At 40.3% G+C, this 13379-nt stretch overlaps 1 protein-coding gene across 4 annotated transcripts in view; it reads right to left on the bottom strand.

The window, feature by feature from the left end:
• NSD2 (nuclear receptor binding SET domain protein 2) overlaps window positions 1-13379 on the bottom strand; it is a 97680-nt gene that overhangs the window by 5950 nt on the left and 78351 nt on the right. For all 4 annotated transcript variants that reach the window (XM_063401474.1, XM_063401475.1, XM_063401473.1 and 1 more), the window contains 9 exons: window positions 7756-7887; window positions 6597-6720; window positions 5402-5602; window positions 4483-4662; window positions 3278-3434; window positions 2335-2540; window positions 1774-1877; window positions 1283-1552; window positions 1072-1188 (listed from right to left, as the gene is read on the bottom strand). In XM_063401474.1, coding sequence (XP_063257544.1) covers window positions 1072-1188; window positions 1283-1552; window positions 1774-1877; window positions 2335-2540; window positions 3278-3434; window positions 4483-4662; window positions 5402-5602; window positions 6597-6720; window positions 7756-7887 — 1491 coding nt within the window. The remainder of the gene's footprint in view (window positions 1-1071; window positions 1189-1282; window positions 1553-1773; window positions 1878-2334; window positions 2541-3277; window positions 3435-4482; window positions 4663-5401; window positions 5603-6596; window positions 6721-7755; window positions 7888-13379) is intronic.

The following is a 13379-nucleotide window of genomic DNA, read 5'->3' as shown; positions in this document are numbered from 1 at the left end:
CAAGGGCAGCTCAGCCTCATAATGGCACTGGCAGTTTTGGCAAGATAGACCCACAATGAGCATTTATTAATTACAGTAAGAGTCAAATACATGTTCAGTTCAGATATTTAACACACTGATGTTGTATGTCAATCTAGTAGAGGACTGAGAAACCTAAAGTGTTCAGAGAAATGTGGTTTCATCATTCTGTGGCGGTAACTGCTGTGCAGAACTCCTCTGTTACAGGACTAATGAAAACAGTAGCTGTGGAAATGCAGAGCAAGAGCCTTGGGAAAAAGAATGATGGTTGGGACTGAAAAAAATGCAGGACTGGCAGCCAGCTCTTGTTTTTCTCCTAACTAGCTGTCTGGGGACTGAAGCAATATAATACAGATAATCTGTAACTCCTGTTTGTCCAGGTTCTTCACTTTCTCTTCCTCCTGAGGAAGAAAATACTCAGAGGTGTGAACAGAAGCACAGGTGCTGAATTATTTTGGTGTGTTAATTTATCTGCTGCAATAATTTGCTGTGAATTAATTTGTGGAGGGCTCGCTGGCTACTAACAGAGAGTGCTTTCAGAAAACAGTTTCCACAAAAGCACAAGCCTAGTTTTGCCACAAACAATGCAAGAGACAGATGGCTGCAAAAAAGATGAAATGCCCTATATGACACAGCCTCACAGTTCTATTCCACGTTCTCTCAAATGAGAATTTTATTTTCTGTTGTTGAAGTTTTAGTGAAAGGATCGCTAACAGAAGTCCTTCCACTGTATCACTACTACTGCCCCAAACATCAGGCAGGTAAGTACTTTGTACTTACAGGTAAGTACTGTACTTCATTTCAAGCAACAAAGCACAATGTATAGGCCTTAATCTGTGTTTTTATATGTTAATTTATGACGTAACACAGAACTAAGGAGAGTCATTATGTACATATAGAATGGAGAGAGCAGGCACAGAAGATGCAATGCTGTGAACATGTGAAACTGCACAATGTCAAAGGTAGCAGGGTGCCCTGCCAAGGTGATCAACAGAAGAAGAGATCAAAGTAAGGTTGTGAGTAAATAATGGCAAAAAACATCAAATACTCTACCTTATCAATAGTAAGCATATAGAAGTGGGTGATGTCATTTTCATGTGCATATTTGATCCTTGCCATACATTCCTCTTCATCAATCAGCTCTCCCACATACTCATTCACAAACTCGCCCTGGAAGACACCAAGTATCCCTAGTGAAGTATATCCCAAACCCACAGGCAGCGCTGCAGGCCACGGTTGGCTGCTGGGTAAGAACAATTCCTACCTTTTTAATGTCCCTCTTGGCAACCAGCCCCCAGCCCTTGCCATCAGTTTTGATGATCTTTGTCTCGGGGTACTGGCGCTTGGTGAAGCACTGGTTCTGGCAGCGCTCCCCCGCCGGGCACACCTGTGGGTGGCACTCGTACATCAGCATCCGATTGAGGCACTCGGAGTCAAAGCCACACGGGTTTTCATCCGTGGGTTTGCAGTTGCACTTGGGAATCTCAGATATGTCAGCAGTGTAGATCTGCACTTTGCCACAAGGTTTGTTCACCTGAAAAATGCGTTAAAATAGTGCAAACGCGACTTTAGAACAGTCAGTTTTATGGCAAGAGTTATTACACAGTGGTTGCTAATTTGGTTTTGCACCACTAGATGCTCCAACAAAAGCAAAATTTTACTTGTGACTGTAAAAGCACAGTTACCATCATTACAGCCTGACCCCATCTCAGTGCTCAGCTCAAACCATCAAGCACCCATTTCCTCAGACTTTACCTTAATATGTTTGTATGGTGGAGGTTTACGTTCACTCTCCTGGGTTTCTTTGGCTTCTCGCTGTAGTTTTATTTCTCGAAATCGAGTTTCAGCTTCTTGCAAAGCTGAAAAAGATTGCAGCATCAACAGAAAAGAGGATTACTCCCCCCACAAACTGACTTGCTCATTCCCATGTTTGTTAAAACAAAGCATTGCCCACTTCCTAGTCCCATCAGTTTTCTTGCAAACAATGCTTCTGGAGTGTTAATGTTCTTAACAGATGTATAAATTCTACTCTTTCAGTCTTCCAGTCTGAGAGAGTATGAGAAAGTCTCCCTTAGTCTTTTTTTTAGCTTTCCAGAAAGTAAAAATCATCAGATATAATTTAAGTTAGATGCCAGTCTTTTATAAGACATTAAAATAATGTTTTATTGCAAAGACAGTAATAGCGACTGCTGCCCAGGACACCACAAATTTCTTTAATTCAGTATTATAAAACGTATGTTCAAACCCAATGCTATGTGTGAAGAAAGCAAAGCAGGCATATCCCAGAATTATTTTTGTTTACTTTTAGCTATGTACCGTTTTTGAAGACTTTTCCAATTCCTTTGATCCCTTGGTATCTACTCCCTCTGTCTCCCTCCATGTAAGGGAACACGCGTGCTTGGTGCGTCCAATAGTAATCCTTAGAACCAAAGAAAAACACAGGAAATTCTCCGATTTCATGCTTCATTTTCTGGATATTTGGGGGAACGTTTTTCGGATGGCAAACTTCTGCAGGCCACCATCTAGCACAGAAGTACAAATAAAAAAATACAGCATTTTAGTCAAGCTCTTTCTGCAAGAGACAGTTTAACAAAATCACTCGAAACAGCAGTAATTGATTATTATCTCCAAGATCCAAGAGGATTTAAAATCCTTTCCTCCCCTCTCTTAGCAGAGAGTGAGAGAAGACTAGAAAAAGAAAGTCTGACACTCAGATCTGTGGGACTTCACCTGCCTGCAAGGCAAGCCCACACACAGGACTCCCTGTGTCTGGGTAGCAAAACCATCATCTTTACAAGCCCTGCAAATATTGTAATTGTCAAAGATCAAGAGAAGGTTGACAACACCTATTAATGTTTCAAGGATAACTCCCAGCTACCTCTATCTCACTGAAATCTCATCCAAGTGTGAAACACCAACAACCTGAGTGACTGATGTCCCAGCCTATGAGGGAGCAATTTAGCCAATTAGCAGTTTATCAATTTATTGGCAGAGATCTCTGACACAAAAAGGGGTTGAAAGCTCCTACACTGGAGGCAGAAGTCAGAAGACTCGAGGAGTCCTGTAAGGGTAATGCCTTGGCCAAGAGCAACAGCAAAGCTGCAAATCTTTGAACGTGAACTTGCAAGGAGGTGAGATCCCAGTTCAGAGAGGAGTCACAAATCAGTGTGCAGCAAGGCTGGCCCACAGGAGCAACCATTGTATGATCCTTAGTTAAACATGCCAGTACTGTAAAACAACACAAATTCCTTCATCAGACCTGTAATTTCCCAGTTTAACCCAAATAATATCCTGGAAATGGAGCTTCTTGCCCGCCCTGCAGTCATTGCAGTACCAGCTCCCATCTGGCATCTCGATGTTTAAGCAGTCAGGGTGAAAGGCTGCTGGGCAGGACTCGCAGCACAGCAAACTTCCACCTGCAGACACAGAAAAAGGAAAAAAAGGATGGAAAACATCAAGATCAAAGGATAAGTTTTGAATTCCAGACAGGTAAGAAATGATACATATGTAGGTTCAATTAGAAAATAAATGGTTAAAACATGCTGACCCTCTGCAAAACATACACACACATCACTTAGTTGGGTACAGCAGCCAAAAGGTCCTGACTAATGTGAATGCCTAGCAGACTTGGGTTAGTAACACATGCAAAATAACAAGCAAGCCGGTGATAAAAATGCCAGAATAATGCACAAATTATAATTACTTTCCTGTACTTTAATGACTACAACATGTTTAATTTAGTTTTAATATATATTAACATTTCTATGTAAGAAAAATTGTAACCACAACAGATTTCTCTATGATTTTGGGTGCTTTTTTCCCCCCTTGGGGGGCCGAAGGAACAAAGTTGTTAGTTTGTTCCACGAATTATCAAGTGGGAAGTTGGCTGCAGCTTAAAAGCTGCTATGCTGCATGTTAATTTGTTAACAAATCAGGTAAAGTTTCACTGCTACAAGTTTAATCAGCACTATGTATTTTGTAGGTCTCAATAAGGAACAGATTTATTGTACAAGATGAAACAAAATACCCTTAATTAGTGGCAAATGCAGCAAAAACTAATACTGAATCCATTTGCAGTCTGCTGCTAAACTAAAAGCAACCCTTAAAATATTTACGGTGTAATATTACATATTAGCAATAAAGAAACACAAAAAGCTTTGGTACATTGAACACAGGAGAAAGAACAGAAAAACACTCGTTAGGTGTCTCTTGTAAAGAATTAAATTGGGCTTCTGGTTGTTGGATAAAGGCCAAGTAAAAACATTCTTTAATAAATTATTTCTGAAAAAAAGAGGATATTTAAAACCCTGAAACAGCATAAGACAACTTGAAACTATAGCCAAACCTAACAAAGCCTAACTTAACATTCCACATCACTACTGATTTGCTGTGAACAGATTAGAAAAACCACACTTGAGCTGAAGAAGGAGCGTTTCTGCAGGAGCTGCCCGCCCAGCCGTTTACCTTTGGAGCACACAAAGCACCAGCTGACATTGACGTGGGCGTGGTGGCTCTTGCCCTTGGTGGCAGTGAAGTGGTTGGTGCACACGATGCTGTTGGAGGCGATGACGGCGCATCCCGCGGCGATGCAGACGTCGCCGGCGTGGTACGCGACGGGGCAGCGCACGCAGCGCATCATCTTCCCTGCAAGGCACAGCACTCACAGCTCACTCTGGGGCAAAGCTGACCCGTGGCACAGCACAGCACTGCTGAGTTACTTCAGGACAAAAGGCAAAGCTGGCTCGTGGCACAGCACAGCACTGCTGAGTTACTGCGGGACAAACCCGACTCCCCATTTGGGCAGAAAAGGCGGCAGTGCTGAGACGCGCAATGCACACACACAAAACCTCACCCATTGTGTATTTGCAACAATACTGAATTAATAAGGGGTTTTAGAGAACCCTACACTCAAATTAAAGCACTCTAAGATTTTAATTATGCGCATCAGGGTAAGCCAGCTCTTCCCGAGTCATGTAATTTTGTCTGCAAATGTTGCCCAAAGCTGAGAACCTGCACAGAATCAAAATGTCTCCACGTTCACTGAGCATTGCTGCAGTGTTTGTACATTCTCAGGTCCTGCCCTCACTACTTTGCCTCTGTCCTTCATCATCTACACATTCTAGATTTCATTCTCTCTTGAGAAGAAAACATGGTTAACCACGGTTAACTGAAAGATAGTTAAAAAAAGAGCACAAATAAGGTAAATAGTAAAGCTGACTAAAACTTACTCTATTACTACTTTTTAAAAAATTCTGAATCAATTCATAGTCCATTTATGCCTAACAAAACTGCAGCTAGCAGCTCTCAAATGGACACATTCCTTACCTTAACATCCCATAAATAAAATGAATTCATTAGTCATAAAAACGTAAAATGAAACTACCTTTTGAAATTCGTGGATGTGAGGGGTTACTAACATGACAACTGAGGCAGCTGTGGAGAGGACATCGAAACCCCCTGTTCTCAAACACAGTGAGATGAAATTTTTTCACACAAGCTTCGTGGTAGAATTTTCCACAGTGAGACACAACACAGCGTTTCACATCCGCCTTTCTCTCCTTACACACGAAACAGGTGTGCACACCTAGTGGCAAAATAATAAACAGAATGTAATATCCAAACACATGAATTTAAAACACTTCTCTCATGCTCTCATGTTATGCATGAGGGAGTTGCTTTTGTAGTGTGGAGGAGATTTTTTTCCACAAATCAAATTGCATTACTTGATGCAGCAATCTATTTACTTTAGCTTTTTAGTATTAAATACTCATCTGCTCAGATACAAATAAAAAAGTTATAAAGCAAACCCATTTGCAGTTGAAGTATACACAACAACACACAAAGCCTCACCAATCTGATTTTATGTTCCTATTTATAAGCCTCAGTATGCTAGGACAAATATGAATTTCAAATTTTTTCAAACCATTGAAATAGGATGATGGTTTGTCTGTGATCCTCTGAAACTTGAAGCAGGACCACAAACCAAAGACAAGTATCCTCTAATTTTTTTCTGGACTAATTGTAACAGCTTTATTTTGAAGCAGCAGTTCCAACAAGGTTTACTGCATGTACTGAGCTTTTGAGCAAGAACACAAATCTTATGTAAAGTTTTGAGATTAAGAACTTCCAAGCAGTTATTATAGGATTAAAAGCAAATGAAATTAATAGCAATGAGGTAGTCTTTTAACAGGAAAAGCAAAAGACTGACACAGACACACAAAGGACTGAAAAAGAACTTAAAACGTTTCACTCGCTGCTCTTTTTTCTAGGATTTAAGTCTTTGTAACAGACTTTAAACCTCATCTGTAATTGCACTCAGACAGCAATAATCTGCAGTTATTAAGGCAATGGGATTCTGATTAAATTAGCCACGTTGCAAGGGTGTTCTCACTGAAAACAGGGTGAACTTTGTAAAACATGGCACACTTAGTGGTACTCTATGAACTCCCACCCTGTCAGGTCCCAAAGGATAAATAAGGGTTCTCTGAGGATACTCTGTTCAGGAGGAGGTCCTAGAACAATATAAGGGAAAACTCTAACTTTTTTTTTTTTTAATTAATAGAAAGGGACAAACTTGCCTGATGTACATTCACTACAAATGAATTTTCCTGCTGGTCTTCCAGAGAGCCCAAGGCAGCTTACATGAAAAGCTCGATAGCAAAGTCCTTCACACAGTAGAAGATCACCTGTTTTTTCACACAGCTTTTACAACACAAAGGCATTGAATGTTAAAGAAAAGTTCATATGTGGAAAAAAACTGTTTTCTTTATTCCTTTTCATATATTGCTCCTCAAAATATCTTTGCCCATTGTTGAAATCAAGTTTAACAAGCGAAAGATAATTTTACAAGCATCATCACATGCCCTGGCTTCAAGTTGAAACAGGTAACAGAATCATTAAACCACTAGAAATATCCCTCTCAGACCATGGTTCAGGAGTAAATACAACCTGACAGAAAAAAAGGAATAGAAAAAAAAGCTGTAAGAAATATTCCCTGAGCACACTGATGCATCTGAGTAGGGTTAAAAAGCATTTTCCTTTCCTTTTCCTTAGCAAAAGGAAATCAGTCCAGTTGGCACAATGACACTTCTATATCTGAGTGGTTAGCAGTGACACATGCATACTTAAAAATGAACCAAACAACAGTGCTGGCACAATTTAGGGATTACTGAACTTTTATAGACAGATTCAACCTCACTCCCACTACGTACAAAAAATGGAAACGTAACTACTGGCTCAGTCCCACAGAAAAAAATTTGATTTGTCCACTTGGATTGTTTTATCATTTCATAGCCTAAGAGCCCCTCTAGAACATTTTGAGGAAAGGCTTTTCCTTTCCTTTGCACCACAGCAGGGCAGTGCTGCCATCTCTGCTGCATGCAGAGCACAAACCCCACTGGGCTGGGCTTCTCCTCTGTGCTAACAGAGAAACCAGCAGCTCTCCTGCATCATCTGAGCAGTCACCTGGCAACACTCATGTGCTGCTTCTCAGCTACAAATTATGCTTATCTTACAGACCTGGACACTCAAGCAGAAAGGCTAAGTCACTTACTGGAGGTCAAGAAAGAAAATAATTGGGTATTAAGAATTCCCTTTACTGCCATGGCAACCTCATCACTAAAAGACATCTCAGACACATATGATAAACCTGTTTCTGGCCTAATATTGTCATTTTCATGTTTAAAAAGACCTTTCCTGGGAAAGCTCAGAAAACACAGCCCAGCTAACATCTCTCACCTGACACACATATTCTTTTTTTGTTCCTGCTCCTCGCTCAGATTTTTTGGAGGATATAGACACTTCAGTCTGAGTCTCATCAGCACTTTCATAGGGGGACTCTGAGCGCTCATCTCCTTGGCCATCAGAGATCTGAAGATTAAACACAGGTGTTAGAGAAAGCAGGCACAGTTTTGCACAGCATCAGAACTGATGGAAGCACACACACTGCAATTCAGACTAGCAGATTTAGGCACGCTCTTCTGGTTTGGTTTCCCCCAACCTTCAAAAAAGCACCTTGATTAAAACCAGAATACGCATTTGTGGAAGTCTCATGAAAGAATTATACAACAATCCCCCTCACCAGCACTTAAACAGCAGCCAAAACAGAACACCAGAACTTTGTAATATGGCATTTTATTTATACTCAGTTCTATAATACAGTTAGCAAGAAGTGCCTGGCCATAACACAGGGGTATCTTCAAATTCCTAGACTGAAGTCTGAGCATATGATTTGAGAGCAACAGTCAATTTTTAAAAAGAAACTTGGTAAACTCAAAGCTGCATATAAAAGTCTCTGACCCAAATATTCTCCAAGAAAGTGTGAACAGCATATAGAAGAGAGGAAGAAAAGAACAAGCAGCTCTCAATATGTTTAAGGAACATTACAGTCAACAATAAACTCAAAATACTATAGAAGATAGCCCTGTTATGGATAAATCTTATATAACAGATACAGATGTAATAAATATGGAGTGTTTTTAAAAAGAGTTGTAATTTACTTTTGAAAAACCCATCCCAAGTAACATATTCAAAAGAAAATACAGGGTAGTTTTCAGTTCAATAGAATTTGAGGAGGTTAATGGACAACCAAGTTATTTGTCTCATTTCACATTACACCAGAAGACGCAGAATTTCATGCTGTTGCCCCCAGATGATACCCAGTGAGTTGTGCATCACTAAGTACATTCTCCAGAAGAAGATCACAATCTGGAACTGCAAATGGAAGCCTTCATTGCTCTTTGAGCTCGTTCTCATGGTTATTCACACATACCATCAAAAGTCCTGCCTCCTGTCCCTTCTGGGTTGTCTAACTGCAACTCACAGTTGATGATGCCTTCTCCTGGCATTTCAGCTAGATTAAAAGTCCCTTGGAAGCAGATATTTTCCTCCTGTGGAAGTGTGCTGCAATTAAGCTCGTTTCAATCCTTTTTGTTCCACCCTCTAATTTTCTCCCTAGGGGACTTTTTCCAACAGCCAGAGATTTTAGTGGGATTTCTCTAAACCTTTTCTGTGCTTTAAAAAGGTTGTTGAGAAATCAAGCATGAGAACTGGAGGCAATAACCCATTACAAGCCTTGTAAGTACCATATCCAAAGCAAGCCAACATGACACCACTCTCCTCCATTTCTGTACTGCTGTGCAAGAATCTCCCCAAGTCTCCTCAATATAGCACTGAAAGTCACTCTAAATTGCTGTGCTATTTAAGAGATCATTTTGGCCAATAGCCATTTGTCAGGACACAGACACACCACTTTATATGAAGAATTTACTCTCTGTTTTCAGACACAGGATCTCATATTTATCTACAGTAAACTGCCTTTTTCTAAAACTGGCCCAGCTACAGGCTGGAGACAGCTACATGCAACCTCCCTATCAACCAATCCATGCAATGTGCAAACTTATTAGAGACTATTTATTTTGAAATCAGAAAGAAAAAATGTAAGACCAAACCAGGCCTAGATTTAGTCTTTGTAAAATCCCTTTGGAAACACTGGTTTTGAGTGATTAATTCTCACTGCTGCTGCCAGCTAACTTGCATTCCTCCATTTAACATTTGCCTTCCTTGATCATGTCTAAAAATACTTTATAAATTGGATCAGACTGACACTTGTCGGTTGGTGGGGTTTTTTCCCCACGTTACTTGCAAGGGTATAAATTAATTTCCTCAGTGCAAATTCATACCTCCACTTGACCTATGAAAATTTCTACAACTGGAGTGATTTGGAGATTCTGCCCAACTGTTTCTGAAGTGGTTAAAAGAAACTGCAGGTAAAATCATTGCTTTGTTCAGGTACCAGGAAATTTCTGTCCCTTGGAAGGGGCTGTGAAATAGTGAACTGCAAAGTTGTTGCTGGGAAGGGGCAGATAAGGGAAGGCAGCATGGGAGCACAGCAAAACCACAAATCCAGTTTCCCTTATGGTTTAAGTAAACTTACACACAAGCTCATTTCTGTTTAAACCATTCCCACAGAAACATTAATTAGTGTAAGCAGCACACTGCTCTAACATTTTTAGTAGCTCATTATGTTCTTGTTTGAACTAGCCAGAATTAGTCATGGTTAGAAAAGAAAAAAGGAAAAATAATCTGGAAGGTTTTAGATCTGCATTTCTTTTCCACTTAAAAACAAAACAGAACAAAACAAAGCAAAGCAAGACAAGCAGTCTTGCTGTAACCTGACACTAGACTCCCCACCTTTTCCCCACACCACAAAACATCTAAACCCAGAGAAAACCCATTTGTGCAGCACCCTCGAGGTAACAATCTTCCCAGCAGCAAAAGCAATAGAGCCTTGCCCTTGAGGAAGGTGCTCCTCTTCCCCCAGCTTGCTGCTTTTGAAAACAGAGCAGAGAAACAGAACATGCCCAGTGATATTCAGTTAAGAGAATGAGTCAAAGCAATGTTTTCCAAGATTTTCCTTGGTTTATACACTCTGTTCAACCAAAGGATGCAGACCTCTCTATGGAAAGGGAACCCTATTGGCAGGAGGCAGTTTTTCAGAATCCCCCTAGATATGTGACAAAATCCCAGCCATTTGTGAACCTCAGGCTGACATCAATTTTCCAGCAGAACAGAAATTTTACCGCCTCAGAATCAATGCACCAGTCCTTTATTTAAATTCAATGGTTACTGAGCCAAAAAAAGGAGCAGTGCTGGCAAGAATCAAACCTGACATCACAAATGCAACCACAAAAGCCAAATGCTATCAGCCCATTCCAAGAGAAAACTTGGCAATTTACATCCACCAATAAATTATTGCCAAGTTTCAAGCACAAATACCGACACACAGAGCATGAACAGAATACCCTCAGTTCATCTAGTGAATGGCTACCAGGCTGAGAGTATCTTTCAAAATCTCTCCTTTACGACTGTCAGGAGTCTCACTTTACAAATCAAATGCTCTATTAAGCAGCAGTCTTGTATTACATAGACAAAACCAGATACCTGCTCATGGCTGTCTCAGCTCCTAAGAGTCACTACAGTCACAAGCAGCTCAGGGAGACACTCCTGTGGCCTGGTGCAGGCTGCAGAATGCATCTCTTCATCCCTGCCACCATCACCAAAGGTGTAACCATCCTCTCCAAAGCCATAACCCATGCACAGCTCACACACACTTCCTTACCAGATTTCATTAGGCCCTAACAAAGGGGAAGGCTAGCAGATTCCCTGTTGTAAGAAAGGGACACATTTCTTCAGGATCATTTAATTGGACCCTTACTTGTATCTTGCAGAAGGTGAAACACTGTTTATCAAATATCTTTGAGGAAAGCTCCCTGTGTGAAGAGAACTGGAATTCAGCACCTCAACTCTTGAAGTTATCCCAGAATAGCCAATGGAAATATCAGGGAAGTAAAAAAGCATCTGTTCCTTGAGGCCTGTGGAGAAGAGGCTGAGACAATCCTTCATCCAATGTTTCTCAGAGATGACTTAGAACCTAAGAGAGGTATAGCATGAGGAGGTTGGGAAAACTGTATTTGTACCCCCAGCAAGCTGTAGCAATCCTAACAGGTTCTAAATCATCTGGGGGACACTGAGTTTTGCAATTAAAATATGTGTAGATTGAAACAGTCACTAAGTAAAGATGATTTACAAGAAGATTGCTGGAAATCAGCTCATGCTGACGTGACACAGCCACCTCTGCAATGAAACATAACACTTCTGAGGAAGTTTTTAACAGTTCACATACCAGAGCCCAAAATACTGCCTTCAATACAAATCTGGACAAGTTTAGGGGGGCTTGTTACTTTACTTCTTAAGTTACCAATATAAATCTTTCCCTGGTAATCATACCAGAGCTTGTCTTGTCCTTATTTTTGTAATATAATTCTGCTAGCAAAGAAAACTGTGTATAATTAACTCTTCTGAAATTTAGGCCAAGGTTCAAAGTAACCAACATTTAGATTAGTGGCAAAACGTGTTAATTTGCAATTTGTAGCTATTTTATTCTGCTTTACATTTGGAGTAATTTCTTATTTCTCATAAAGGCAAAAAATTGTTTTAAAGAGTGTAAATTTAGGGGAAAAAAAGCCAAGGCTGTTCAGTTCAAATTTTTAGCAAGTGCCAAGTTTCTGCACTGAAACCTGAACTCTATCAGCATCTCCATTTTTCTTTAGCAATTCCTCACAGCAATTTAGCTGCTGTGACATGGAAGACACCTTTCCTCTAAAGGATGGACGATGGCAATGCACCATCAGCCTTCCCAGACTGCACATCAGGCAGGCTTTGCTTCCCACCTCCTTCAATTGCTGAATGTCAGCATCACTTTGTGAGGACTCACAAAGCCTGTGAGGCTTTCACACCTCACTGCCTGAGCACTGAGCAAGGCTGCTATTTCACAAATCAAATGCAGCTCTTGCTACTGGAAATGGTGCACCTGCATGCACAAGTGAGAAAAGGGAGCAAAACAGCCTGAAAACCAATTGATGCTCTTCATGTGGGGTGGGCCAGAACTTAATTCAGGGGTTTGTGAGGTTCTTAATACCATTACCACTCACAGAAATGACCAATTTCCCATCAAGGCAATCCCTCCTTTCCCACGTGTCTCAGTCATTATTCACTACTTACACAAGGAAGACTCAAAAGGGAACACATAGGGGCACATTACTGCATTTTTCCAAGTTCCCCATAGCTTTATTACTGAAAAAATACTTCACTGAGTCTAACTGGGACAAAATTTTGGCATCTCTGTGAATTCTTTGTGTTTAGTATTGTATTTTTACCCTCCTGAAAAGACAGAAATTGTACCAATGGGTCATTAAACAATTGGGTTTACTCATCTCAAGATATTTTGAGCATATATTTTATACTACTACTGTATTTTTGGAACAGTTACTCAGGCCCACAATGGTACAGGGATCAGCATATAAAGACTTCAAATCCCCCAAAGTATTTTTAATTTTCTTTTGAACTATATGCTAAAATTCCCTGTTCACAATAACCAAAAGAAGTGCTTAAGGGACTCTTTCAGACAAACATCAGCCTATTTTTAGAAAGACTATATAACAATGCTTGTAAAAGCCATCTTCAACATGAATTCGTAACTGAATGAACATGTTTTGCATACTGAAATATTTGATGAACAAAGCCAGGTTACATCAGCAAGTATTGCTGAACACTGGGTAATTGTTTAATTGCTAAATATAAGGATTGGATTTACTTTTTTTTTTCCTGCTTCTTAGACTACTTCTACCTGTTACGTGCAAAAGGGACTTACGTGTGTATATGGAGGCAAGGACTATTGGTGGAATATTGGAGTTTCCTTGGCATGATTATATTGGGTAATTAAGTGTTTGGTTTTCAGAGGTTGCTGAGCAGGCTTAGAGGAGGAAATATGTGCAACTCTATACAATAGTTACAACAAGAAA

Source organism: Prinia subflava, chromosome 7 (genome assembly GCF_021018805.1).
Source record: "Prinia subflava isolate CZ2003 ecotype Zambia chromosome 7, Cam_Psub_1.2, whole genome shotgun sequence".
NCBI lineage: Eukaryota > Metazoa > Chordata > Aves > Passeriformes > Cisticolidae > Prinia > Prinia subflava.
This window is presented reverse-complemented; position numbering and strand designations above follow the sequence as displayed.